This window comes from Hirundo rustica, chromosome 4 (genome assembly GCF_015227805.2).
Source record: "Hirundo rustica isolate bHirRus1 chromosome 4, bHirRus1.pri.v3, whole genome shotgun sequence".
NCBI lineage: Eukaryota > Metazoa > Chordata > Aves > Passeriformes > Hirundinidae > Hirundo > Hirundo rustica.
Genome location: NC_053453.1, coordinates 27,199,839 through 27,226,928, shown reverse-complemented (window position 1 = coordinate 27,226,928; position 27,090 = coordinate 27,199,839). Strand labels below are relative to the sequence as shown.

The 27,090-nt window shown below is 35.7% G+C and overlaps 1 protein-coding gene across 4 annotated transcripts in view; it reads right to left on the bottom strand.

Annotated features, from left to right (window-relative positions):
• Positions 1 to 27,090, bottom strand: part of DOCK4 (dedicator of cytokinesis 4) — a 244,634-nt gene that overhangs the window by 28,562 nt on the left and 188,982 nt on the right. For 2 of the 4 annotated variants that reach the window (XM_040062079.2, XM_040062081.2), the window contains exons 27-36: positions 25,746 to 25,840; positions 18,242 to 18,317; positions 16,599 to 16,699; positions 15,911 to 15,969; positions 13,678 to 13,826; positions 12,035 to 12,120; positions 6,722 to 6,748; positions 6,460 to 6,555; positions 5,201 to 5,261; positions 3,382 to 3,475 (exon numbers count right to left, since the gene is read on the bottom strand). In XM_040062079.2, coding sequence (XP_039918013.1) covers positions 3,382 to 3,475; positions 5,201 to 5,261; positions 6,460 to 6,555; positions 6,722 to 6,748; positions 12,035 to 12,120; positions 13,678 to 13,826; positions 15,911 to 15,969; positions 16,599 to 16,699; positions 18,242 to 18,317; positions 25,746 to 25,840 — 844 coding nt within the window. The remainder of the gene's footprint in view (positions 1 to 3,381; positions 3,476 to 5,200; positions 5,262 to 6,459; positions 6,556 to 6,721; positions 6,749 to 12,034; positions 12,121 to 13,677; positions 13,827 to 15,910; positions 15,970 to 16,598; positions 16,700 to 18,241; positions 18,318 to 25,745; positions 25,841 to 27,090) is intronic. The other 2 variants (XM_040062080.2, XM_040062082.2) reach the window with 1 other exon arrangement.

Here is a 27,090-nt window from a genome sequence, read left to right as displayed (position 1 = left end):
TAAATGTCCCCTCCAAAGTTGCATCAACATTTCCCATTGGTCAGCTTAGCTGCCAATATCCCGGCTAGCTTTTTGATAGGTCCTTGTTCTCCGCCTCAAACCACTCCACGGCTAGGCCAGGGAAAAAAGTATCTCACGTTTTTCTATAACTAGAAAACAAAATTGTGCCAACCCATGATAGGAAGAAAACAGGGAGGCAGATGTGTGCTTAACAGAATCCACTCCTTCCGTAGAGAAATAAATCCCTGATAGCTGAGCCTTACCAGCTGGCTGTAATGAGCATTTTAGAAGCGCAATATTTTTCTTTTTAATTTTTAAAATTTTATTTAGTTTTTGGTTTGGCAGGAATCAAACCAATTGTTAGTCTCTAGTCAGAGAGCTGTGCAGTAATCTTTACATTAATCTGTAGAAATTATCTGGGAATATAAAATTTGTTATTATTTTTACTCCAACTTCAGGAATGCTTCAGAAACAGTACATTAAAATAATATTAAATTAATCTTTTTATTGGAAAGTCAGACTTTGGTAACTTACAAAACACCAGAACTACTACTAGCTATGACAATTCAATTTGGCTAACTAAGCATATGTATTATATATTTCCAAGTCAGTATTCACAGTTTATGTTTCCACTCAGTGGACAACTTTGCATGAGTGGGTCAGTACAAACATGGGCCATGTTCTGGAGATGTACTGCACTGGAGAAAGAAGTTCCTTACTGGACTTATTTTACTGCAGATTTTATAGGTTGTACATAAGGAAAAAAAATAACAACAAAGTACTAAAGTACTTTCTGTGCTAAGTTAAGTTTGCTCCAGACAGCCATATCCAACTTCTGCCTCTGCCACATGAATTCCCGTAAGACAGGTGACTTAAGCCAAACTCTGCAGTATTTTTTCTAGCAGTATTGTTCCTCTACACATCCAGCTAAGAACCTGTGGATGAAAAACATCACTGCAGCAGATATTTGTGGGAGAGTGCCTTGAATCCTAGTGTTGTAAAATGCTAAGTGTGGTGCAAAGTGATGCTGTGCTGATACATTCATGCAAGGAAACCAGCTCAAGTTGCACAGACAACCTTAAGTCTGGCATCACACTCAGCAGCTCTCAGGCTGCTTGACTGGTAACCACCTTTAATCACAGTTTCAAGCTACATTTCTATACTCGATCCATGAAGCACATCTATATAACAATTTTAAAAGTCCATAAAGCTAATAACAAATCCTTCAAAATCATAAGGAAGTAAAAGATAGCAGAACATAAGTAGATGTTCAGGATAGCTCACCTTGACCTTTCCTTTTTAAACTTGGCATCTAAGTCCTTCACTTCAATAAAATTTTGTCTGCTGTAACCATATAGTTTTTTCAAACTATTATAAATTTATACAAAAGGTTTCTAAAATAAGAATGACCATACTGGATTAAAAGTTTGAACAGTCCTCCAGCCAGCATCCTGTGGCCAATACAACAAAATACTGGTAGCTCAGGGAGAAGTCTGTAACTATTGACTTGCACCAAAGCACAGGAGAGATAAATAGGGTTGATTCATGACGTGGAAAATTCAATTTATACAGGAAATATTGAAAACACTAGCTATTTCTAAGGTGGATAGGTAAAAAGACAGTCTCATTACAGTTCTCAGGTGACTGAGGGGACACAAGGAATCACTGCATTTATGTGATGCAGACTCAAGAGAGGTATATTTATAGCTCTGAGTGTTGTGTAAAGAAAGATTTGAAGTAATGCTTTGTATTAAAAGGATTTTTTTTTTTTTTTTTAAACAGAACAGTTTTAGAAACAGTCCAGTAAATCATACTGTGGAAAAGAGAGAAAAACCATTTCATTCCTAGGATGAAACTATGCAATTAGCAGACTAATGCTGCAACATGTAGGAATGCTGCTAAAGTATCAGACTTATTTTCCTAATCCCAGATTCTCTAGACCAGCTGATTTACAAAAGTCTGTATTGTCTCTGATAAGGCAATTGACTACACAAGTCTGTTTTCTAATTAGGAGTGTGAGACAAGTCTTACTTAAGGCTCTTACAGAAAAAAAAAGGGAAGCAGTGAAATCTACCACAGCAAAGAATGCCAAAATCACACACTGATAATAAACACATTGGAAATACAACAAAATCCTGGAAATAAATTTTGGGCAAAATACTGTTAAAAATCAGAACAAATGGCAAAACAATTTAAAAAATTAGGTTCATACCACAGCTGGAGGTAAACTGGACACTTAATAGCACCCAGTACATAAAGGGAACTCAACACTGCTCAAAGAGTTACTAAGATCTGCTATGCAAAACAATAGCCTGATACAAAAGCCAGCTGTGGCAAAGATACTTCTCTATAATCAAAGTTCTCTTGAGACTCAATATTGCCAGGTCACATGAGGAAATTAAAATCTCTCCCTAACATATCCTGCTATCCAGTCTACATTTAAATCCATGAACTGCAAAGGGAGTGTGGAAATTCCAAGTAAACAATCTTTCTAATGGATAGCAGAAAAGCATAAGGAACGTTTGCTCTGACACCAGGTACCTGTAAGCTGTTTACTAGAGACCTCCAGCCAACTAAACTGCTTTTAAGAAGAAAAAAATCTAGAAATTTTGAACATATGTAATTGCAAACACTTGGGCAAAGATGGAAGTATTACAAGGTCAGTAAATATTCTGGCAAAGATAGTGTGATTTAAAAGGATACTGATTTTATCTTCTCCAGCACTTATTGATGGCATGTAGTTCCCCAAATGAAGTGCATGTTAAGCTGTATAAACAACAGCCATGCACAATATCTTCTTATTTGTTCATTTAAAAGATAGCAACCAGCTTTGGCAAAGAATTAGAGAAATCTTGAACAACAATACTGCAAATGTGGTATGTGAAGATTTCGAAAGACATCATGAAATTGCAATACTTGTCACAGGTTTTAGGGTCTCTGCCTCATCATGAGTAAGTGATATGGGTTTTCCTTTCTGTTATTTTTTTTAAACCAAAAATGAGGTTCTAAAACACAGCTGCGTGGAAACACTTCACCAAACAGATAGCCAGGAGCATTACAAAAAGTGTATAGGCTCAGATACCACTAAATGAACTCATAAAAACTTCCTCCAAACTTTACTCCTTTGGGATGAAAAATGACCGTATCACACATTTACTGCTAGTGGGTATCAACAGAAGTAATTTACATTTGCCATGGCTCAGCAAATAATAGTGCTGTGGGGCTGAAAAAAGCAGTATTTTGAGACATCAATTAGGCAAGGAAACTCAGCTGTTGCCTAGGTTGGTGTGTTCTGCACTGAGGATACAGTATATAGGGTTGCATAAAACTGCAAACCACATACCAGTCCTAAATATCTTTTCCTAGTTTGTATTCAGTTACCTGTGAAGTTTTGTGCTTTCAGATGTAGGTCATAGAGCTTATGAATATAGCGAATATACATCTCTTCCTTGTTCAGTTCAGTCTTGTAAAAATTCTGAAATAAAATTGAATTTTGAAATAAAATGTAATAGTCTATATATTTATAATAATGGTTACAAATAAAATACTCCAAACATAATATGCTAGAAATACATGCATAGATTTGATTTCTTAACATATAACTGCTGTTTGTTGCTACATGGATAAAATATGGACTGCGATACCATCATTCTTAGTTCAAAACATTCTTTATCTATTTACAAGTCCTAAGTATGAAAAAGTTACAGGAAGAGGAGCACAAACCTATAGCACTGTTCACAAGTAATGCCCCATTCACAATGGACATGCAGCTGAAGTCCTCCTGCTAGACATACTCCATGTTCAGGATAATCTGCTCCGGCTAATAAAAACGTGTAGGCTAGAAGAGTCTAAGCACTAGTTCTCATTAGCAATTAACAATTTCTGTTCTATTATTTAAATTGCTATTTTGAACTCCAAGCAGTTTTTCTCCTAATGTACAGTATTCATATTCTGTGCCACCGTTTCCTAAATTGAGTTATTATCAAGGAAAAACGGTAAGAGGGACACTATGAAAACATAAAAATAAAAATTTTATAAAGAAAATATTTTTTAAACTGTTTTGAGAAAATTTAGCACTTGTGTCTCTGTGTTGTGCAAGAGTATTAAAAATTTCTTGGAAAATTATTAGGATATGAAATCCACCTTAGCCTGTATGAGTCTCTGAAAATCCCATTAAAAAATAATATGGTGTTTTGGGATTTTTAAATATTTTAATTTTCTTTTTGCACAAATCTTGGACGATTTGCTAATCATAGATTAAAAACTCCTTAGGGATGAAAATAATCCAGGTGCTTTAGAAAATTCAGATCAAGCCAGATATTTTGACAGCAAGGCAGCTGCTTTGTGGCTTCATAGTAAATATCATCCCTATTTAAAGCACTGTTTTCCTTCAGAAGAAATTCTTTGTTCTCTTATGTATAACTGCTACTTAGAAGTGATACCAAATTGTTACACTGACGTCAAAAATGCAGAATTACAAGTCAGCTTGTTTTTTTTCCCCTCTGGCTAAAAATACAGCTTTTCAAAAGATTAACCATGAAAATGGAAAACTTTCCAAGGTTAACAGAAGTCAACAAACTTGTCAATGGAAATGGGCCAAGACTCAAAATGCATCTTGAAAATAAAAATGAGATCTTTTTCATACTACAATTTAGCACTGCTGGTTTGTGGTAATGGTAAGAGCATGACAACAGAAGGTCTTCAGCAGCATTTCTGTCTCTTCTACTGGGGAGAGAATAGTCAGCCTGTAGTATTCACAAGAAATTCCATATTATATGCTATAAGAGCCAACTTGCATCAATTATTGGGGAAGAAAAGAAACAAGAGGAATGTAAATTTTGTTGGGCTTGGGAGAGGAGGGAAGGCGTGTTTGTTTCTACAAACTCAGAGACTAATTCAACTTGGAAAATACTTAGCTGAAGTTTATCCAGTAGGAAGAGACTTAAAACTGAATAAAGCAGTCTTGGAGACCTTTCAGAACCAAGCTATGAAATGCCAAGGAAGACTAACTCCCTACTTTATTGATCTCAGCCTGGAAAAAATAATCAGTGATCCTAACTGTTGTATTACTCTGTCAAATTCCACTCAAATTGCAACAAGAAGCAAAGTATGTGCAATTCAAATGTGTATCTGTATAGTAGAAAATGTATGGTAGAAAATGCTCAACTGAAATCAAAAAGGGAAAGAGTATTATACAAACCAAAAGGCTAACAGTGCAGCCAATCTTTTTGCCATCCACTTCTCCCATTTTCATGCAGTCCCTGAAGCAGAAAGTAATGAAAGTCAAAAGGAATGCTGTTTACCCTTTTACTGTGAAGCACACCTCAGAAAACAGACATATTTGACTTGGCAAGCTGATTGAAATGATGGCATTTGGGTGAACAGCTGACCCAAGTAGCTGAGAGATTTCATGCCTCCTTTTGAAGTACACTGAATACCTCAATTTTCAAGAAAGTCAACATTTTATTTCTGGCTCTGTCATTACTATGTGACCTTTTTTAAATCACACAGGGGAAAAAAGTAGCCAGTATAACCATGCTGAAATAAAAGAATAAGAGGCAGAATCACCACATAGTCACTACAAGAAATTTAGCATAACTCTAAAACATTCTTGCATACATGAGCTAAACAATTGCCCCAAATACTCTCATAGCTAACAGCACACCACTGTTTTGAAAGAGTCCTAGAGGTTGTAATCCAGCTGATCCCTGAAGAGAAATAGCAGTGCCATGCTTCTAGAAATTAAGAGTTCAGTCTCTTTTGTAATGAAATAGCTTTCCTTTCAAACTATCAGTGATGACAGCAAGTGTAGTACTAGGTCTCACCATGTCTCCCCATGGAATCAGGGAGAAAACCTTACTCTTAAGCTCTAGAAAGCGCTGCAGTTGGTGCCAATAAGGAGGACTAAGCAGAAATGTGAAGCCTCTACACAGGCTCACAATTGACTGGGAAAATTGCTTTTAGTCTTGCACTCCTGAAAGAGAGTATATATATGCCTCTTATTTCTCCTTTGATCATGTGGTACAGTCAGATTTGAGGTGTTCACCCAGAGATCGTGTCTTTGTATACATACTTACTGTGCCAGCTGACACTACAACTAAGCATGATTGACATAGTGATAAGAATTTTACATATTGTGTAAAACAACTGTCAGGTGATTAGTACTGAGCTCTGCGTCTTCAGACAGAATTGAGTCACCAACCTACTGCCAAAAATTACTACATTCCCTGACAGGAAACTCAAGCACGCCATTGCATTTTTTACACCGTGGGGAGTCTCCTTGTTTGTTTTCATCTTGCCAGTCGCATTTTCTTGTTGACAAAGCAGCTGCTGTCAGAGATCCTGAGCACTTACAGCTGATGTATCCATGTGTAGTCACCGTTTGAGCAACATAACTGTATTTGTTTCCTAATATTTCAAAGATGCCAACCCTACCTCTAAATTGTGATAATCACTCACCTGTAGTCCAGGAGCCTCTCCATGAGGCGAGTCACTGTGGCAATTAATGAAACGCCACTTTCCCTCCATGTTTCCCGCTCAATTTTCTTCAGCAGACTGAAAAAAAAAGAAGCCAGAAAAATGTCACTGTTTATTTTTAACTGTTACTATGACAACCTCTCTGCTTTTACCAGTACCTTAACACCTTAGCAACATCTTTGATAGCTAGATTTTCTTTTACAAACACCCTCCCAAGAAGCACAATTTGCAAACAATGTCTTACCTAGGATAAGGACCAAAAAGTGGAATTCTAGTCCAGGAAGCATTGACAAAACAAACGATTTTTATATTAGCTGCATCAGGATAAAATATATCAAATACCTAGTTTTCAGAATACATTTAATATCCCAAAGACTTAACACAACTCTTCCATAAAATTTATTTATTCACTTCATGCTGATACGTCAGAAAATGTGGAATTTAAAGGTGTTCCTAGAAAAGAATATTCATCAGCTCAATATACCTTCTCAATTTTTTTAAGATATTTTTCCTTTTTTCCTCCCTTCTCTAGTATTTCAGTATGCATGAAATTTAAGAATAGAGGAGGGGTTTTAACAAGATTATTCCCCCTCTTCACTTAATATTTCTTTTGGAGAACATACTATCATGCACATGTACAATTCCATTAGCTTAAAATGTCATAAGATTATTTTATTAAAAACTGTTCTGCCAATGTAAATGCAGATTACACACTGAAGTGAAAAGATTTCAAAATGGTAATGTAAGTGGAGTTGTCAGTAAAACTATACTTAATATAGTTTTCTTTATTATTATTATTATTATTATTTATATCAATTTTGCTACAGGCCTCTGTTTTTCATTGCTTAAGTTTATCAAATATTTATCATTTAGGCATGAATTCCCCACATTTTCTCTGTAAGAATGAGCAAGGAAATATTTATCTACAGAGCCAGGTTACTTTTATGCTTTGGTGCAGGAGATCAGGTGGGTGACATATCCATGGAGATATTTCAGCAGTCTCCCTGAAAATGCACTGTTATGGTTTATTTATAAGCCCCTGAAAATTCCCACATCCATATCCTTAGAGCTTTTAGAGAGTGGTTAACAGCATGTCTGAACTTTCTGTCTGCGGTGGGCAAGCTGTCAGTGCCACTGACCTTCATCTACCCTGAGCATGCTCAGTCCCTAAAAACTCCTACGTCCAATTTTCAAACCTATAACAGCGCTCAGGAACTCCTACATGCCAACTGCACTAGCTATACACTCCAGCTCTGCTCCTTACAGGCTCAGGGGTGTCACAGATGCAATTCTCCAAGCAAATTTGACCCAAATGAAGCTGTGCTCTGCTGGAACTGAGGAGGAGATACTGATCTTCATCCTGCACCTTTATACAAATCTTAAATTCACTGCTTCTCTTAAGGAGGCAGTCAGATGTCTTTCCCTCACAATCAGAAGCTGGCTATCTTTCATTGCTAGCACGCAGATGACAAGGTCGTCCTTAACCAGAAAATGCTGAAGCACTAAGCCGGCACCTCTATTTTCCAAACAAAATACACAGGCTACCTTAATTCACTTTTGAACCCCTTATGTTCCTTCTAGTAGAAGTTTTTGTGTTTAATAAGAAATAAGAGTAGAGTCTGTCACATTATTAAACCTTGATTACTGCAGGGATTTTTTTGCTTCTACTTCTTTTTAACCCTATGTTAAAAAGGAACATTTCAACCTACATTCAACAAAATAATTACCAATAGTTCCTCTAGGAAAACAATAGAAGTATGACTTCTCTTTCAAAACAGATGGTTCTTATCTGCATTTGACTTATGCATTTTCTTTAAAATTGCATTGGCACATTCATTATAAACACACTATTTCTAAAAATGAGTTAAGGAGATACTTTCAAAGTACTTATACAAGCTGACATCGATGTGGTCAGTTGAAAAATTTTAGAAGAGTTGCCTTCTGATGCATGCCTCCCTTTCCCCCCACACATTTCCAGCACAATGCAGAGAACAGTCAGAATGAAAAAGCTACGCAAATGTATTCTGGGTAAATCTAGGTAGAATTGAATCCCTGCTCTTACAGATCCCAAAGCATAGCCAAGATGCTCAGCTATCTTATACAAAGCACTTAAGGGGGTTAAACAACAAAAGGAAACTATAAAAATGTTTCTGCCTACCCATGCTACTATAGCCTAACACCTGGGCTCACCTGAACAATTATGGTTTGCTTTGTTTTGCTTGGTGGGGGGAAAGGGGGGTGTATTTAATTATTTTTACTCTTGGGTACCCCAGGAGTAAGAGAACAGTAATTGAGAGGACCAGAGTTCTCTGGGGATGAACAGCAGGCTTAGAACAATGTCCAGGCTAGCTCAATCATGTAAGTAAATTGGATTTTTTATGCCTAAACCACAGCATTATTCTGACTTTTAGCTCATGGGCAGCTAATCCTAGAGGTGTCTTAAAACATTTGGATGCCTGTTTTGCAGTCTAAAAACCTCTCTATAACCAGAGGTTCCTGGAACGAGTCATAAAGGCTCTGAAAAGACTCATTCCAGACAGAGTCTAATGGACTGGTCAGTGCTGAATTCAGTCATGCATATGGAGAAGAAATCGGGATGACTGAAGACAGCAGAGGAAAGGTAGCAGCCATCACTTTTCATATAATAGATTCATGGTTGGAGAAATCACCCAGAAACTGGCAGAACTCAGTTATAAATGCCTGCTCAGCTGAATGTCAGCTACAATCTCTTCAAAGAGAAGCCTCATTGCCAGGCCCCCAGCAGAACTCCTTAGTCCAGGTTTTGTGCTTCAATGTGGCCACTTAACTTCCAAATCTGAAATGGCTGGTCTTAGGCCAAACTGAAATACAGCTACAGAAGTAATAAACTGGCGGTATCCATTGGATTCAGAAGAAAGACCTACTTGAATATATACCTTGGCTTCTGAGGATTTTATTTTAACCACCAACTGTTAAATAAAGTAAAATCATTCTTTTCCCTGTGCTAATTAACTCAGGAATTCAACTGCAGTATTAAAGTGTAAATGTAGATCAGAACAGCTTTCATACCATAATTGCAATGGATAGCAATTGCAACATCTAGTTTCTAATGAAAACAAAATGTTCACTACTTCATGCTTTGCAGCCCCTTCAAATGACATCAGGAGCTAATCAGTGAATGGCCACACTCCAGTCCCTAGAAAGATGTTGATTCAAAACAAACAGCAGTCACCTTCCCCCTCCTTTCTCTTTTTATTTGATATAGATAACTCTATTGTAGGCAGCAAGGTCTAATCACATAATATTTTAGCTATCTCCAGAGATGCTTATGATTTATCCTTGCAATAGATGTTCAAAGGAAAGATGTAGTGATTGTCTCCGGGGGAAAAAAAAAAAGCAGTTAACGTGGGAGTGAAGAGATTTAAATTCATTTTCCAATTCAGACAAAATAAACAGCATGACAAAACCTGAAAGTGTCACACTGGCTGCAGTTCTCAGGCTATATTCAAAAGTAGGTGTGTGCATCTCCGTAGTTCCCAGTGATACCTATCAAAAGCAACCTAATCTTGAGAAAGACCACATAATATTGCAGCATTTTCTTTCATTAAAGACTAAGAAACCACTGTTTGCTACAAAACTGTATCACTGTTCCAGTTTTTGGGTACCTGCTACATCTCTGCCCCTTCAGCCTCAACAAGTCTGTTTTCTTGCCCTGCATAAAGAACCTAATGTTGTTTAGTTTAAACTACCCATGGAAGAAATAAAGAAACCCCCAAAATCTCAGGCTAGCCAACCCTGTCTCCTGCAGGCAACTCCCCAAACTGTCCACCTGATTTTCATCATTTTTCTTCACATACCCTAGAACAATATATCATCCTCCATTTTAGAGTAGTATCTTCTACAGGCTCTCCTCTTGAGAGGTGGTAATATGTATAGTCAATCAAAGTAAAAAAAAACTAATCATAAATACTACTTTCTTCATTAGCTGGGAGTGAACTTGAGCACTTACTCTGAAATTTCCCAGTGCTTAGTTTTATCTTCTGTCATACCATGACAGAAACCACAAGTATACTGATGCTGCGAGACATTTTGCAATTTAAATTGCCATGACTATGTTGTCAGCATTTAGATTTATAAAAGGCTCTCAGCATTTTTCACTGTATCATGTTTAACATTCCCCAGTTGAAATCTAACTCAAAACCATAAAAAATTAGGAACTGTATTTGATACTAATATGCTTTCTTATAGAATTTTAAGTTATTTCGGTGATAGACACCCTGATGTACTTTACACAGGCTTTGTTTTATAATTAGAGCTTTTCCTTTAATGACTTAATTTTACAGTTAGAATGCTGTATTACTAAATTATTGAAAACATGTTACCTTTTATTATCTTTACTCAGATTATGAAAATGTCATGAATAATTACAGGAAAGTTCTGTTTTAGCATACTGTACTGTTGCTTGCTATTATTTATTCAATTCCATACTATACTGCCTAATCTCTCTACCCACTTTTGCTTCTATACATGATAAATATTTAGGAACTCTATTTTTTTAACTTGGTACAATTACAGATTATTAAGTGTTTGCTATTTTCATACACCAATATCTGAATCTTGTTTTTAACTCAAGAAAAGAGAACTAAAATAATACTTAGAGAAGAGAGTTATTCAGAAACCATATAAATGGGGAAAAAGAAACAAACAAACAAACATGTATTTAGTAGAACCAAAGAAAACATAGCAGCTTGGAATTCTGAAGAGGAACAATACATCTACTAAAATAAACACATCAGAAATAAGTGAAATCTTTCACTTTGGTGGAATTGAGCTCTGAGGAACAACAGAGACAGAGTCCAGTTAGTTATTTTGTATCTGTACTCTGTGACAATCATTTATTTCAGTCAGTGGAATAATTTATGCACAACTTTAGGGACTTCAGCATTATCATGAGCTTTTCCTAGTCAATTTAAGTGACATGTCATTCATTAAAAAACATTAAAAGCTTAGCTAGTAATTTATCAAAAAAAAAATTTAAAAGAAATAATCTTATCAGAATAAACACAATTGTTTACAGCAAACAAGAAATCAACAAGTGACATCACTCAGGAGTACAAGCTCATAGCAATAGAAAATCACTTATTAAATGTTTTTTGTTGAATTGTCATGCCTTCTTTTCAAAATGCTCCATCTGAGTTCTACCTGCACCCTATGCAATTATGAAGCATTTCCTGCTTTTCTGATTTTAAAATTAGTAGGTAGAGAAAGAGAATGTTCTGTGATATAACAGATTTAGCATTTCCCAATTATAGGTGCGTGCAAGAAGTACTGCCAGACTTTACAGATGCTATACAACATCATTAAACATTTTATTCTTCAGGTTTTAAGGAAGCAACAACAACAACAACAACAAAAACAACAACAACAACAAAAAACTACAAAAAAAAAAAAAAACAAAAAAAAAACAAAAAAAAAGAAGAGCATCACAATTGGTTTAACCATTACTTCTCTACAATGACATTAGAATCTGACACAACCAACTGAACTCAAGGAATTAGAAGATAAACATATTACTCACATACTGTTGAAGAGTTCTCGGTATGTTTCATCACCTTTACCTTCTGACATTAGGCTGTCCAGTTTGTCAATCAGCTTTGCTTCCACCTGCAACATATAAGTGTGGTGTAAACAGCTCCTTTTTCCTTTAATGAGATTAGAGAAAACAGAGGGAAGATCTGGTTTTATGTAAGGGATTTTGCTAAATGCATATTTTAGAATTATTGGTCAATCATGTGATGAGTCACTTCATCTCTTTGAAGCTGTTATAATTCTGAGGTTTGTAGGGCTTTCTTCTTCTTTGGTGGTTTTTTGGTTGTTTTTTTTGGGGGGAGGGAGGGAGCTAATTTAAATTGAGCAACGTGACTTTAAAACTACAGGCTGAGTAGCATTTGCTGCTGCTAAGGCAGCTATCTATTTATGGAGTCAGAGGAAAAGCACACAGCCCAAATAAACTGCCTGAATTCTCATTGCAAGGCTGTAAGCACAAGTTATTTTCTTAGACTGAAGTAAAAATATCATCTTTTCTGACCTGCACCCCATTCTTTATAATTTTATATACATAAGTGTCTGCACTGTTCAGAATCCTTGGGAGCTCAGACTCTCCCAACACTCCTACCTACCAGTGTATTTCATTAGAAAGCAAATTTCCTGGACTTACATATTAGCTATCAAAGAAACTTGGTGGTTAGGAAAATCGGATGGCTAATGATTCCTCCAATGGATGTTTTTACATGCATTGATTTCAAAAAAATATAGAGCTGATGCTACACTGTGCAGCAGAGTATATTCAAACCTCCTTTTTAACAGTAATATATTGACAGTCACAAATCTAGGGGAGAAACCAAGCTTTTGTCATTATTTTATTACAGAATAAATCTATTACGATTTACACATAAAACCAAGCTGTAAGGACAGAGAAGCAGAACAAGTGGATTTTCTTCCTTCTCGCTCCTTGATAACATTTCTGTGGTGATTTTTAATAAGCTTATATATTTATAGTGAAAAGCTACCTACTTACATCACATATACTACTCTGTTTTTAGTATTTTGGTTTGTGTTTTAGATGCAGCTCCCACCCTAAGCATTCTGATCACCTGGGAGTAATTAAAATACTTCTACTTTCCTTCATTTTGAAGCAGCAGGACAGAGGGCACTGAGAATAGTGTGAGGCAGTCTGAAAGAACTGAGTGGGAGATGAGGGAGCAAATGGCGCTCTTGGTCATTCCTTTCTAGCCCATTAAGAAAGTGTTTGAGCAACAAGAATGCTTGGATTTTACTGAAGAACATCTGATCTTTTCCCATAGTAACCAGAAGGGAAGCTGGTTAAATCCTATCTAACCAGCGGTCTGTTCCACTTAAAGCAGAGCTGAAAAACCACCACAACAAACTTGTCGAGAACAGCTCAAGTTCTGTTCTTCACTTCAGCAGGCCATGGATTTTATTCCTCATTTCACAAAACTAACATGATAATATTAACTGGAGAATCTTACTAGCACTGCAAAGAGAAAACAGGAAAAGCCCTTGTAATCCCTCACCAGCAAGCAGAGTTGTGGATACCTTCTCCACCCTGAACCACCAATGGAACTCCAGGTTCAAGTCACTAGGACTCTATGAAGTGCTTGATATTCAGCTCTGTTTTATAAACAGCTTCACACAAAGTACCTGTTTAAAGTTGCCACTTCGCCTTTGCTCCCAATCCATCATGTCATGGAAAATAGGAATCATTACATTCCTCAGGTCTGGCTGAGGGATCAAGGTCACTTCCAGGAAAGGGCCAATCAATGCTGGAATAAAGTGAAGCTTGTGCTCCCCTAAAATGAAAATGAACATAAACTTGAAAGTGAATTGGGTGTCCTGTGAGTTATCAAGCAAACCAAATGCTATCTGAAGAATGAAAAAATAGCATTTTACAAGCCTGTCCATCACAGCATGGGCTATAAGGCCAAAAAGTGAAAGCTATAGATAAAAGAAGAATATAAAGCCAACATAATTTATCAGGTTTTATTATACAATATTGAGTTCAGAAGTGACAGTGGGTTAGCTGTATCTGAAGTTAATCCTCCAGCAAGAGAACAGAGCCAGACAAAGCACTCTCTCTGCATTTCATTCATATTTCACAGGAATAATTTGGTTTTTAAGCTCTACATCCTTGTGTTTACAAAATGGTTAACTGCCTGATATTCTGTGCTCATCAAAAAAAGGTGCTTTGATTTTTACCTGCCTTTAGTTTTGCAAGTATAGAAGTTGAAATATGTGTTTCAATTGCAGGAAGATGAAAATATGACACAGCTGTTCTTAAAACAACGTGCTTTAAAATCAGTTCTAAAACATCTATTACCTCACCACATTCCACTTAAAAGAAAATGAGGTTCTTGTCAGAAAAGCTAGAAATGGCATTCAGTAAACACTGACCACTCAGCTTCAGTTTTCCACAAATAAGACTTCTGATATCCTCAAAATTAAGGGATTGTGAATCAGGATGCATTGTTTTTCCAAGCTAGGAATTAATTTACATCCAGCCTACCTCTGGATATTCCAGTGGGCATTTACCCCTCCCTTGCTTCTCTGTTCAGTGCCTGAGTTTTTGCAAAGGAAAACAAGAACTCCGTTTTCTGGAAACATTCTAGAATGTTTATCCCTATGAAAGCAAGGTGACTGTAGAAGGATCAAGGCTTATCATACAATGACTCTTACTGCTCCAAGAATTGTAAAATGCTGACTAGCATAGCATCAATTGAAATAAATATCCTAGCATTTAGTTGGACATATCACCAGGTGAGCTCCACATTGTGTCCCACAAAACTCACCCCTACTGAAAGGTATCATCTGCCTGCATCCCAAGGTTCCATTCAGCAGAGAACAGCATGAGTGGGGAGGTGATGCACACTAAGGTGTACGTGCAGGAAGGAGATGGGACCTGGGAGTATCCTTGATATACCAGTCTTGAAATACCCAAAATGTATCCATGTAAGGTAGAGGGATGTCTTAGTGAATCAGCAATACTACATATTAGTAGTAAGTAAAATATGCTACTTATCAGATGTTAACAAGAGATTAATGCGAAAATACTTCTTATTTTGAATATGTCTCTCTAGTACAGGCTGAGCTGAAAGACCAGCTTTTTGCATATACTGCTGAGAAAGGATTGATAGAATTGAAATGACAGTATCTCAGGAATCATTGATGATGGTTGCTTTATCTTTAATAAGCCATCTGATGAAGTGAATATTGAATAAATGAAATATCAAGATGAAAAACGTTGTGTCCAAATTGTCCTCATTTTTTATTTTTTCCCAAACAATGTTCAGCTGCATTTCTCTGATTTCAAACAGTTTGCACAATTATTGCTTAAAAATATAAATGTGTTCCTAAGTTTATATTCGAGCATGTATTTTTGCCATGTTGTCCAATGTCTCATTTATACATTAGTCACTGACTTGTTTAGGCCTTTATATTTTAGTGCAACTAAGACTTCAGAGAAGATGATGCAAATCCAGGATCTCAGGAGAGCTTCAGAACTAAGACATATCTTACTTTGACAACAGGACTAAAAATAAGAACATAAGTAAATAAGTACATAAGTATATTTAAGGCATAATAATTCTGCCCAAAAGGAGTAGTACTTTCTTTCTTAATTTTCTTTGATCGTATTCTCTCAGTTCCCTATGAAGAAATAGAGATGGGTCAGCTACTGTATCAAGGCATAGAAAGCTGAGTTTAGCTATAAAGAAGAGAACTACAGATGACAAACTTTTTCCTAAACTTGGATCAAGTCTTTAAGTCTTGAACATAATTATCAATAACTTGTCTGTCACTGGGAATTATATATAATAGGTGAAGAACTAATAATTTGCTTTCATTTTATGAGTTACTGATGATGTGTTTAATCACTTACCTAAATTTTGCCACATACTGAAGATTTCACATCCCATTGTTACCCTCATGTCACCATATCTGCAGTGTATTAAAAAATAAAGCAAGAAAGTGAAAGATAATTTAAGAAAATCAAGTTCATATGCCATTCTATGATATTATTCAATTAAATGTCTCATTTGTCGTCCACAAGAAACAACTTTGAAAGTGCTTATTTCTCCCAAGTTTTTTTGCTCTTTTGATTGTACCCAGCTACAACTGGATTCCTAAGCCCAGGTTTATTCAAAATATTGTCAAAATGCTACACATCAGTAACACAGCTGTGAAGCAAAACCTATTTTTTGCCATAACATGCTCCAGTTCTCTCTCTGAGAACAGATAGTTTTGCTCTAGCTTAAAGAAATGCAATTAATCCATACAGACAATAGTGCAGTGCTTGGCAGAAACACCTGAACAAGTGTGAGTTGACTCATGCGTTCACTGGCAATGAATGGCTGCTTTGCTCCCAGTGTCTGAACCAGTTTAGGCACTCATATGAAGGTTATTGGCTCTGAAGACCTGTACAAAGGGCCAGAACCTACTCTTGTTCTAGTCACTGGACATACTGTTATGTTTTTCTTTTGGTGGGTCCTTTTGTAACCTACAGTGTCTTGCATTTTGAGAAATTTTAAATCTGTTACAGTTTTCTACAAGCTGATAACAATACTTACTTTTCTAAGACCTTTTTCTTCTTGGAAGGTGTGAACATCTCCAGTTGCAGACATAACTGGTTTATAAAAATGACAGCAAGAAAAAAGTAGGAATCCCATATCTACAATAAGCATATGGCATGTGGTTATTTCATTTTCTCAGTACAATTTATGACCACTCAAGATGTAAAATTTCAAATCACAGCCCTAGTTTCAGTCTCAACTAATTACTCAAACTGCTTTTGACTAAATTTCTTTGACTCAAAATAAACTTTTCACCAAGCCCAAGATGTTCCGCAGAAATACATCTATTTACATATCCTACATCTCGAAATGTAAAAGTTTCAGACTTACAGATTGTTTTTTTTCATCCCTCCAAACCAAAACTCCTTACTTTTGGAAACTTCCATTTGGGTATGTTTAAATAGAAAACTACTAAAGTTATGCCTTTTAAGTCCAAAACCCAAAATATTCTGACACCTCAAAAGCTATCACAGAACAGGACAGGACTGACATTCTCTGGCTGTATAACACTATTTGCAAGTCTCACATGCTGCAGTTTTCAATGGACAAAACAAAAGCCAGGCTTTGTTAAGATATTGCAAATATACAGAAGTTTTGTGCTCATGCTTTATGAATTAGATGTTGAATATTCTACTTAAAAGACTTAGAGATAAAATTAAAGTGCAATACTAAATACTGTAACCCAATTTTAGATGCTCCATGACTGGAAGTGTACAGGGAGCCCTATTCCAGACCCTGCAGGTCCGCAGGACAGCAATAACATTGCTAATCAAGTTTAGGGAACATAGAGGCCTTGTCTGCAGGAAATTCTTTTATCAGTTTTAGCCTTTGAACGTACATAAATTCATAAAGAATAGGCTTCCTCATGTTCACTTAAGTAGATAAATCTTCATTCCTGACAATCTATCTAACAGGAGTCTGGATTTTCAGAGAAGCATCCACAACCCTGCTGGAAGTCAGCAGGAGCTCACTGTCTTCTCTAGGAAGGAGATTCTGCACTTTCCATGATGCAGCAGTTGGACTAACATTTCTTGGGTGGGCAGAATATTCATTCAGGTTTGTTTCCATGGAAATGTGTCTTTTCAGACACATTCCTAAATCTTCTCATCTGAATCCTAAAAGCTTAACTTGTAATTCACAGTTTATTATAAATGCAGTATCTCACTATAAGGGATATGCACTAACATCTTTAACTACGTTCATCATGAAGTGTCATAATTTTCTAATTTTAATTATGCACTATGTTAATTGGTCTGAGAGAAATTGCAAAAATTTAAATCTATGTTTTACATAAATTTGCATTGATTAAAAAAATGAAATACTTTTTCTTTCTGTAATAACTAAAAAACCCAGCTAAATAATTTCATTAGTTTTTATGATCCAAAAAATTACTATGCAAAAATCCTAAATAAGCAGTCTAACAAAGAGGCTCAAATAACAAAATTAAAAAACAGATTAAATTAAAAATAACTCAAAGCACTAATTTTTAAGATAGTCCTGTATTTAAGAAAAAAAGATCTCTGAGCACTTGAAATTGCTGATTTAGTACATATTCTAGCTGCTTAGATGCTGGAGTTGCGTTCAATGACCACCAAGCCACAGGATGATGTAGCAGCTATTGCATCTATCATTTACTCTACCTTGTAATCAAAGTTTTCATTTAAGAAGTTTTTACGAAGGGCATCCGAAAGGTACAAGACTGTAGTAATGATCACACTGGGAAGAAAAGAATGAAAAAGACAGGAGTTTTCATTAAGTGGAAATTCATATTTAATGCTCAAAGCAGGACAATTTTCCAGTGAAGAAACAGATGTAGCATGTCTGGTGGCATTAAATACTACATTTTCAACATATCATATAGATACTTAACAGCACCTATTGACAGAAAACATGCCCATTAAGATAATAAGGCGTGCTGTAAGAATGTGCACTGAAAACAGACATTCTATATAGAACAACATTATTGATTAGAACCAATCATAAACTTTGTTCAGAAAATAATTATTATTTCAGATTTATTACACACCTTGTCTTAATAGTATTAATACACACAGTTGTACAATCTGTTTTCAGCTTTCTCGGTATTGAAAATGTGAGAATATAGATTATAAATATAAAATATCTAGTAAATGACAATATTCAACATTGACACCCCTATGGACAAAAATCTTTTTAATGACAACAGATAAATGCAAAACTGCATGAGCTCTGTGAGAAGGATCTGCTTCTAAAGATCTCTATGCTGTATGTTGTAGAAAGTCATACATTACCCAACATTTACACCCGCCTGAATTATAATAATCTATCTCAAATAAATATATATGACCAAGATCCTTTCACAGTGGTTGTCACCAAAGGTCAATGATGGCTTTGTTTATTGTAGTAACCAACTTTGGTAATCTATAGAAATAGACCATTCTATGAGATTATTTAAATACACCTAATTTCAGTGGTTCAAACCTTAAACTAACCTCTGCAGCGCTCTTGTCTGCCAACATATTTAGTCAAACTAACAATCCATATAAAGCATTAAATTATTTTTAAAAATCATCAGAAGCAAATACTTACAGAGAGAAAAAAAGATAGACACAGAATGATCTTTTTGCTGTTATGTATTTTACAACAATCAACTGTTTAAAGATCATCTGTGAAAAAGGTAATATCTACACATTTCATTTAATTACCATCTGTCTATTATTAATACATTTAGATCTTCTTTGAACATAGTTTTTGACCTGCATGCTGTTACAATGCTAAAATATGTTTCCCTTTCTATATTTTGGAGTCAACTTTTTTTACTATTTTTTTCAATGTATTCAAGACAAAAAAAAAAAAAAAAAAAAAAAAAAAAAAAAAAAAAAAAAAACCAAAAAACAAACCACCACCACCCACCACAAAAAAAACCCCAAACACCAAACCAGCAATACATATATTTCAAGGTTACAATATGTTTCATTTTTACAACACCAAAGAATTAAATATTAGCCAACTCTAGGAGGTAAACTATATTTTTCTTCTAGCACTTTTGACAGCTTTCACATTTATAAATATAAAATGACTACGTATAATTTAACATATTAGTAGTTCAAATGGTTGCTTCTATCCTTCTACTTCTAAAATTACTGTCCCTGCCAAACTTTTCCTTCTTGTTTGATGTGCCTGAACACCTGTAACAGCCAGTTCTGAGACTGTTTTTGAAACAGTGCTTGAGTTTCCAGTTTCATGTATTCCTATTCCATTGCTCAAGTGTATTTTCATACATTTTATTTTCTTTATTTTCTATCCAAGTAATGTTCCATTGGTACTCATTGGTAAGTTAACCCCACTTTTTCACCAATGGAGAGTTACAGACTGTGTACAGCACTCGCTGTTGCAGCGTGGAACATAAAGTGAAACATTAGTAAAATGCAATAGAAGCAAAGTTAATAATCAAGGTGTGGATAAGAACAGAGCCCTGTCATTCTTGTTGTTGTGCATGATTTAATTTAAGGTCCATATGCTTTGCAAAATGGAAATCGTTTGTATATATCAGGAAGACATTCTGGTAGAAGTCAGCTTATCAGAATTATTGCTATATGAAATTTCCAGACAAGTCCAAAGTAATAAATCCCTGAAAAACTGTACTCAAGAGAAAAATCCACAAGACCCATAACCACACTGCCAAGTTTACCTTACATAGTTCTATTTATGTCTGAGACAATTCATTTCTTCCTACATTCTTCAATGGCAGGTGAAACTGAAGAGAAAGATCTGCTTCAATTCTTATGAGGTGAATAACATAGACATCTTAAATGCAACTTTTAGAAAAATTTTTGAAGCATTTTCCTGAGATAACAGAATAACTGCAATGCAAGTATTTCTTCCTATAGTGAACTTAGCTCTGGTTTAATTTATTTGGCAAGCCAAAGATATGATGCAGATAAAAAAAAAAACACTCCCCCCCCCCACCCCCCCCCCCCAAAAAAAAACCCACCAAAAAAACCCCAACCCCACACCAAAACCACAAACAACCAAAACTCAAAACACCAGATGCAACACACAAGGTTGAAGACATTGTTTTTTGACCCACCATCTGTTATTCTGAATCTACAACAATCTAAAATCAGGTAGAACAGAAAACAAGATAAGGTTGGGGATGCTCATATACAAAGAAGCAAAAAATGCACAAAGCAGAGGCAGCAGCCAGAGGACAGCTGCCTGATTCGGTACAGTACGCAGCTTCCAAGTTGATTCCCAGCCAGCGATTTCCAAACAACAACAACACTCATTTGAAATCCATCTGAGTATCAAACTATAAACTACGGAGTTTGTGACAAGACTTGCTTTTCTTTCTCTTACCACCTGCCACATATTTGTTCAGAATGCCTGTTTTACAGGAGAAAACCCTCTGCTTTTAGCTACTAAGTTATTCTGGACTCATAAACAGGATACTAACCCAATGTCTGGTAAGGCCGTTGTTGATGGAATGGCTTTTCCATCAAAGTTTCAGAGCAAACCCGTCTGCAATAAGCTGTTTGAAAAATCCAGAAGTTCAACAACTGTTCACTGACTGGGCTATGCTCTGGCAACTTGGCTTTTGCCTGGGCAGCCAGTGGCAGAAAATGAAAGCTTTCCTTTTCCTTGCTGATATAGCACAAATGTGTAACATTAGCTTCTCATTCCATTCTCTGCTGTTTCAGAGTGAAATAATCCTGAACACAGAGGTATTCAAACAGAAAAGAAATTCTTTCATATTTCATAAGGAAATGAAACAAACCTTGAATCACCTATGTGTATGTATCTATTGTTATATGTTTATGAGCATATTTATACATGCATGCCTATGTATATATGTTTTTTGTGAAGGACTGAATGCCAGGTTCAGTTGCTAGCAATATTTTGGATTACATAAAAGCAAAAATGTTGTTAACAACACTATGCATTACATAAAAGCAGGAATTTTTGTTCATTGTAGGAGTCTCAGACTCCCACACCATGGAACCTAACAGGATTCTTCAGAGCAGCCATAATGATGACATTAATGCTGATTTGAGGTCTCCCCTTACTGTGTATTACATCTGAGTTACTTTTATTATAATAATATTAATAATAATTAAAAATGTATTTCCGCCATTACTGAGTTTGATAACCAAAAGGATTCTCTGCTTGAAGTCCTTATGCCCAACTGTCATTAGATACATTTGAAATTTCAGTTTAAGCAACATATTATGTAAACATTACTTTACAGATCAATTATTTTACTATAAAAATAATACTACTTGTACATCTATTTTGTATGGTTATAGTATTCAAATTGAAGATTGGATGACCTAGCATCTCTACCATTAAGCAGAATGCTGAAAGGATATACATAGTTAATTACACAGATATCTTGAAAATTAAATCTTGCATACCAAAAGCAGCAGAAAATTAGTTCTTTGTTCAATAATGCATAGGCATAGTATGTTATGAATATCAAAGATTTGCTCAGTAAGTAATTGAAACTCCTTTGCTCTCCAAGTCCCTACTCAGCTATTAATAACATGACATACCTGAAGTTCAGCTGAGCCTGTTAACTGCTCTTAAAAGATGCCAGGCAATTAAAGTAGACAAGTCATTCTTTTCCTAACATTTAGGTAACTGAAGCCAGTGACCATTACACAGTGATTTCCAGTTGAAACTGTGAAGGTCTTCTCCAGAAGCTTCAATTTTAGTCAGACATATTTTGCTACAAAATTTAGTATTTCCCTGTGGGGCTAGGCAACTGATTCAAACATCTTCCTCTATGATGTGGTGCTCCTCTGCAGATACAAATAGAAGCTAGATACTACCTAGTTGTTGTAGAAAGAAAGTCTACTCTGAGAACAAAAGAAATTAAAATTATATTTTCCATAATAAACATAAAGTCATATTTGTCACTCAGTAGTAACATTCACATTAGAAATATTAAATTACCATAAGTAGTTATTTTGCTTTCCTGCATGTATGCTGATTAGCTCAGATATTACAGTTATGAAGCTTTAAACTGAGTTATTTTTATCTCTTTGCTCAACTGTTAAAAGCTAAGGATGTTTTTTGCATGTTCTCTTTCCATTACAGAATACAATTCAAAAAATCTATTTCTCTGCTTCAGTGCTAAGTTTGCCTTTTTATATGTTATTTCTCAAATTTTAGAGGTCAATTGGCAGTTTATAATGCTAGCCATTAACACTTTCACACATTGGGCATCAGAACATTCAGAACTATAGATCATACATGTGTCATCACGAAACATCTTAGTTTCTGGACAGTTACAGATTTGACTTCTTGAGCTCATAGTATCTTCTGGTTTTGGTGTTTTTTGTTTTTTTTTTTTTAATTTTTTTTTGTTTTTTTTTTTATTATTTTTTTTTTATTTCTCAGACAGCATTCAGGTATCAGATGCTACATTGCAACTAGAAAGAAAAAAAAACAAAAAACAAAAACCCTAGCAGCCAGAGGGCAATAATATTTTTATATGTAAATATTGTATATTCTAAGATTTATGGCATTTTAAGACATAGAAATATTTCACGTAATTCTAGTTCTGCATACATAAGTAAGAGGGGGGGAAAAAAAAGTAATTTCTCCCCCAGGAAAAACTTATTCCTTGATTATATCCTTGCTAAGACTTATTTCTTCCCTAGGCTCAGACAGACTAAATCTCTCTTCCTGTAAAGATCAGACAGTTTGAATTCTTATATCACTCTCGGGACAGGGAGAGAAAACCAGTGCTGCTGTTGAAGTGACTGCAGTGATGGGTGAGGCTCCCATGACACACACACTGCCTGACACACAGAGCTACTCTCACGAGTGAAAGGCCAGACAGTTCAGAAGGTGGCCATGGGACACAGAAAATACAACACTTGGTTTATTCCTGGGAAGCAGAAGTCTGAAAAGACCCAGACTGTTACTGGATCACTTAATTCTGCTCTTAAAAAGATGGGCTAGACCTTCTAGCTTTTTCTTTTAGACATGAATGGAGCAGAGAGTTGAAGAAGTTTTGCCTTCAGCTCTGAAGAGTCTCAGATCCGTGGAAGTGCTCTGACTTGATGAAGTGAAGCTCAGGAAGAACAGCTCACTCCTCTTTGTGGGGCAGGCAGTGCCCTATTTTTGTATCCTGCCTCTCGGCTCTTTCCTTTGCACTTAAAGATTTTGGACTGAAACAATTCTAGCAAAGCTACTACTCTGTGCTTTTGAACACCTTGAGGAAGCTGAAGGAAGGCAGCCACTGCCATTGCAGTGAGCAACACAAGGTAAAGGAAGAAGCTCCCATGCAGAAAGCTCTGGAAAAACTAGTTATTTGAAGCTGATGAGAAGCAGATTTTCCTTTCTGCTGCCTCAAAAAGGAACAGAATAGGAGCATAGGAATAATGAGGCTTCAGCTTTCACCACACATCGAAGTACACCTGGTAAACCCTCTGTTCCACAGCAAACTAGCACTTTCTCCACATGGGAACAAATTCCTAGCCAAGCAGTTATTGAAAGCTAAATTGATAGATGTGCTTATGGAAGTGCTTATGCAATTGTGTGTTATCAGGATCAGTAAGCTGGTCTGATGAGCTCCTTGTGGCCAATTCCCACCAGCAGTTATTGTCAGCTTCTGCCTGTCTTCTTTGCCTGACAGAACTGGGCATAGACTCACCTCCTAGATGATCAGAATCAACATGACATGGATTAATAAAGGGACAAGTGTGATGGTTACTAAAATACTGGAGAAGAAAAGTGTTCCTTTTGCAGAGCTTGGTATCATCTGAATATCACCAGCCATGTACCACATGCCAAGGTCGTTCCTAAACCTTAGTTTTGTATGTGTCAGCTGTTGCAAAGCCATCTGCCAAGCCAGCTGTTACTGGAACATATAAAAAATTCTTAGATTATTCATTCTGTCTAAAAGTTCCTATTTTTTTACTTCTTTCTTGTGTTTCACTGTTTATTTCTTAAGCAGTATTACCAGATGCAGGCTGGTATCTGTCATACCTTATTAAATATCATAAATATTATATATTTATTTAACATATCAGAAACAATATCAGAAACTAACAATCATATCTATTCTTAGTAACTTTTTATTTTCTGGAATTCAAACTTGAAAAGATAAGCAGCACTGAGGTAATAAAAATTAACAAAAATTTGTTTCAAGTCATGACAAAATTCAAACAAATATTATTATGCCTGCATACCCACACACACATAACAGTTACAGATCATAAACACAAGTGTTATTAAATTTAATTGTGCCAATAATACTGCTACTAGTAGTATGTACAGCACTACAAATTTAAATTCTCCTTGAAGCCAGCAGGCACAATGCAGACTAAAATTGCATTTTAACCAGGCATTGCAATGCATACCATGAAAGTTTAAGTCAATCCTTCATTCTGGATTCCTAGGTCTGCCCACCACAACGCCTCTCCTCTGCTGACATTGATGTTTGTGTAACTGTGCTGCTGGTTTATCTGATCTAAAGCTATGACTGCAAAAAGGATAGGTGGTGATAGAGCTGAAATAAAACATAATTTATTATTTCAGACCTGTCGTAATTACTTCTTAGAAATGTTGGGAACCTGTTTCTTTAAAAACAAGGCCTGAGCAGAGAAAGAATGACTGATGGGCAGGTTTCATCTGAAAATCTCACTAAGCAGTGCTTAGAGCTTTATGTGACTGCTGCCTTGTGCTGTACCTCATTTCCTGATTTGTGATTTTTGTGACAAGCACTAAATGAACAAACATGCAAAAGCATCATTAACAATATTACAGTTAAAAATCTCTTCTTGAGAGCAACAGATCTTTACCAACTCAGAATTTCAAGAAAAAGAATTGAAAAGACATTCCTTAAAGACTTGTCATTTGTTACTTGGAAAACACAGCTGTTGATGCTTTGCAGCTTTATTCTGTAAAAGTGTTTCTGAGTTTCCAGTTATATGTGCTTACTAAAATTCAGAACAGAAAGAGGTACAGATTACATCATAAATTTGTGGTATAAAAGAAGTCCTTAGATTTGAGATCTTAAATTAAAAGAAGAAAAACTGCAACCAGCATTATAAAAAATACATTGTATTTTTATTACATACATCATATAACTTCATTTTTATCATGATCTGTGAATACTACCCATACTTTTTAATAACATTAAAAATACCTTACTTGTTTGCAACCAAACGCATCACTGTCCAGTCTTTTGGAAACATCTCTGGTCGTATTAGTATCCGAAATACTGTGAAAATCTGTAGCAGGAAATCCTTTGGAAGGAAAAGAGGTAGTCATATATCTTTGCTGCTTTAAAAAGAGCAGTGAGCTTCAAAAATATTTTAACCCAAGAGAAAAAAATCATTATAGAAATAGCAGAATTGCACTTATTTTCACCATAGATAAACCTCTGAATGCTCTTTTTTATTACTTCCCAAGAATTTTCAAATAGTGATTTAATCCTTTCTTCTTAAAATGATGAAAATAATATAATGTGCCATTTGATTGACAGCAATGCATAAAAGAAATGTCAAAGATGCATTTGGTTTCCACCCATACACTTCCACGAATGTGATGTTAAGAACAATTTGCAAATCAAAAAAGCACTTTACAAACACCAGAGAGTTCAGAATATCTCTTTAATCATGACACGTTTTCATCACTTTCAAGATTCATTCTAAGAGCAGCAGAGAGAGAGTGTAAGGACAATTTTGTCACAGACTTGACAAAGACCAGTGACTCCAGTAGAGATGCCCAGGACTCATAACTGTTAGTGAAGCTGGCTGGCTGTGTGCAGGTCACTTAACCTTTCTGCCCCATTTGCTGGATCTAAGAAGACAGTCAACCTGTGAGCTACTTTGAATGTAGAAAGCACTGCCTGAAAGCTTTTAGCATTATCATCTCCTGTGGCATGTAAGTCACTAATAAATAACGCAACTATTCCTCTCAGCACTTTTTTTTTTTCCAGTTTTTCTTTTCACAGATAGTATTAACAACAAGGGACCATCTTGATTATGTATGGTACTGCCAGTATTCTTTCAGTATGAAAATTGAGATTCTGACAACACAAAGAGCATGAGGCAAGTGATATAAACACATCTAACAGAATCAGTGCAGTACCTGACCTTGAAATGTTTGCTATTCATTCTGCCCATATCGCTTGTAGAGAGTTACCCCGAAACACCGATGAGATGAAGATACAAATGATTTTGAACACCAAAATATATTCTCAAGTGCATTTATCACAGTGTAGATGACAGGCATTGCACAACAGATGTCTTTCATTAGAGAATCACTGTAAAGGGGGACAAATACCAGCACTGGGTAAAGCAGATGAGATCCCCACACCCACCCACCAAAGAAGATTACATAAAAGAGACAACCTGTCTTCTGAGCAACATGCCAAAAAAATTATCTGTATTAAAGAGTATAAATGATACTGCAGATAACATACTGTTTGAATGGATGTGACCGGCTTTACAGATAAACAAGTACCTACCTCTAGGAATAACACATTTATTCC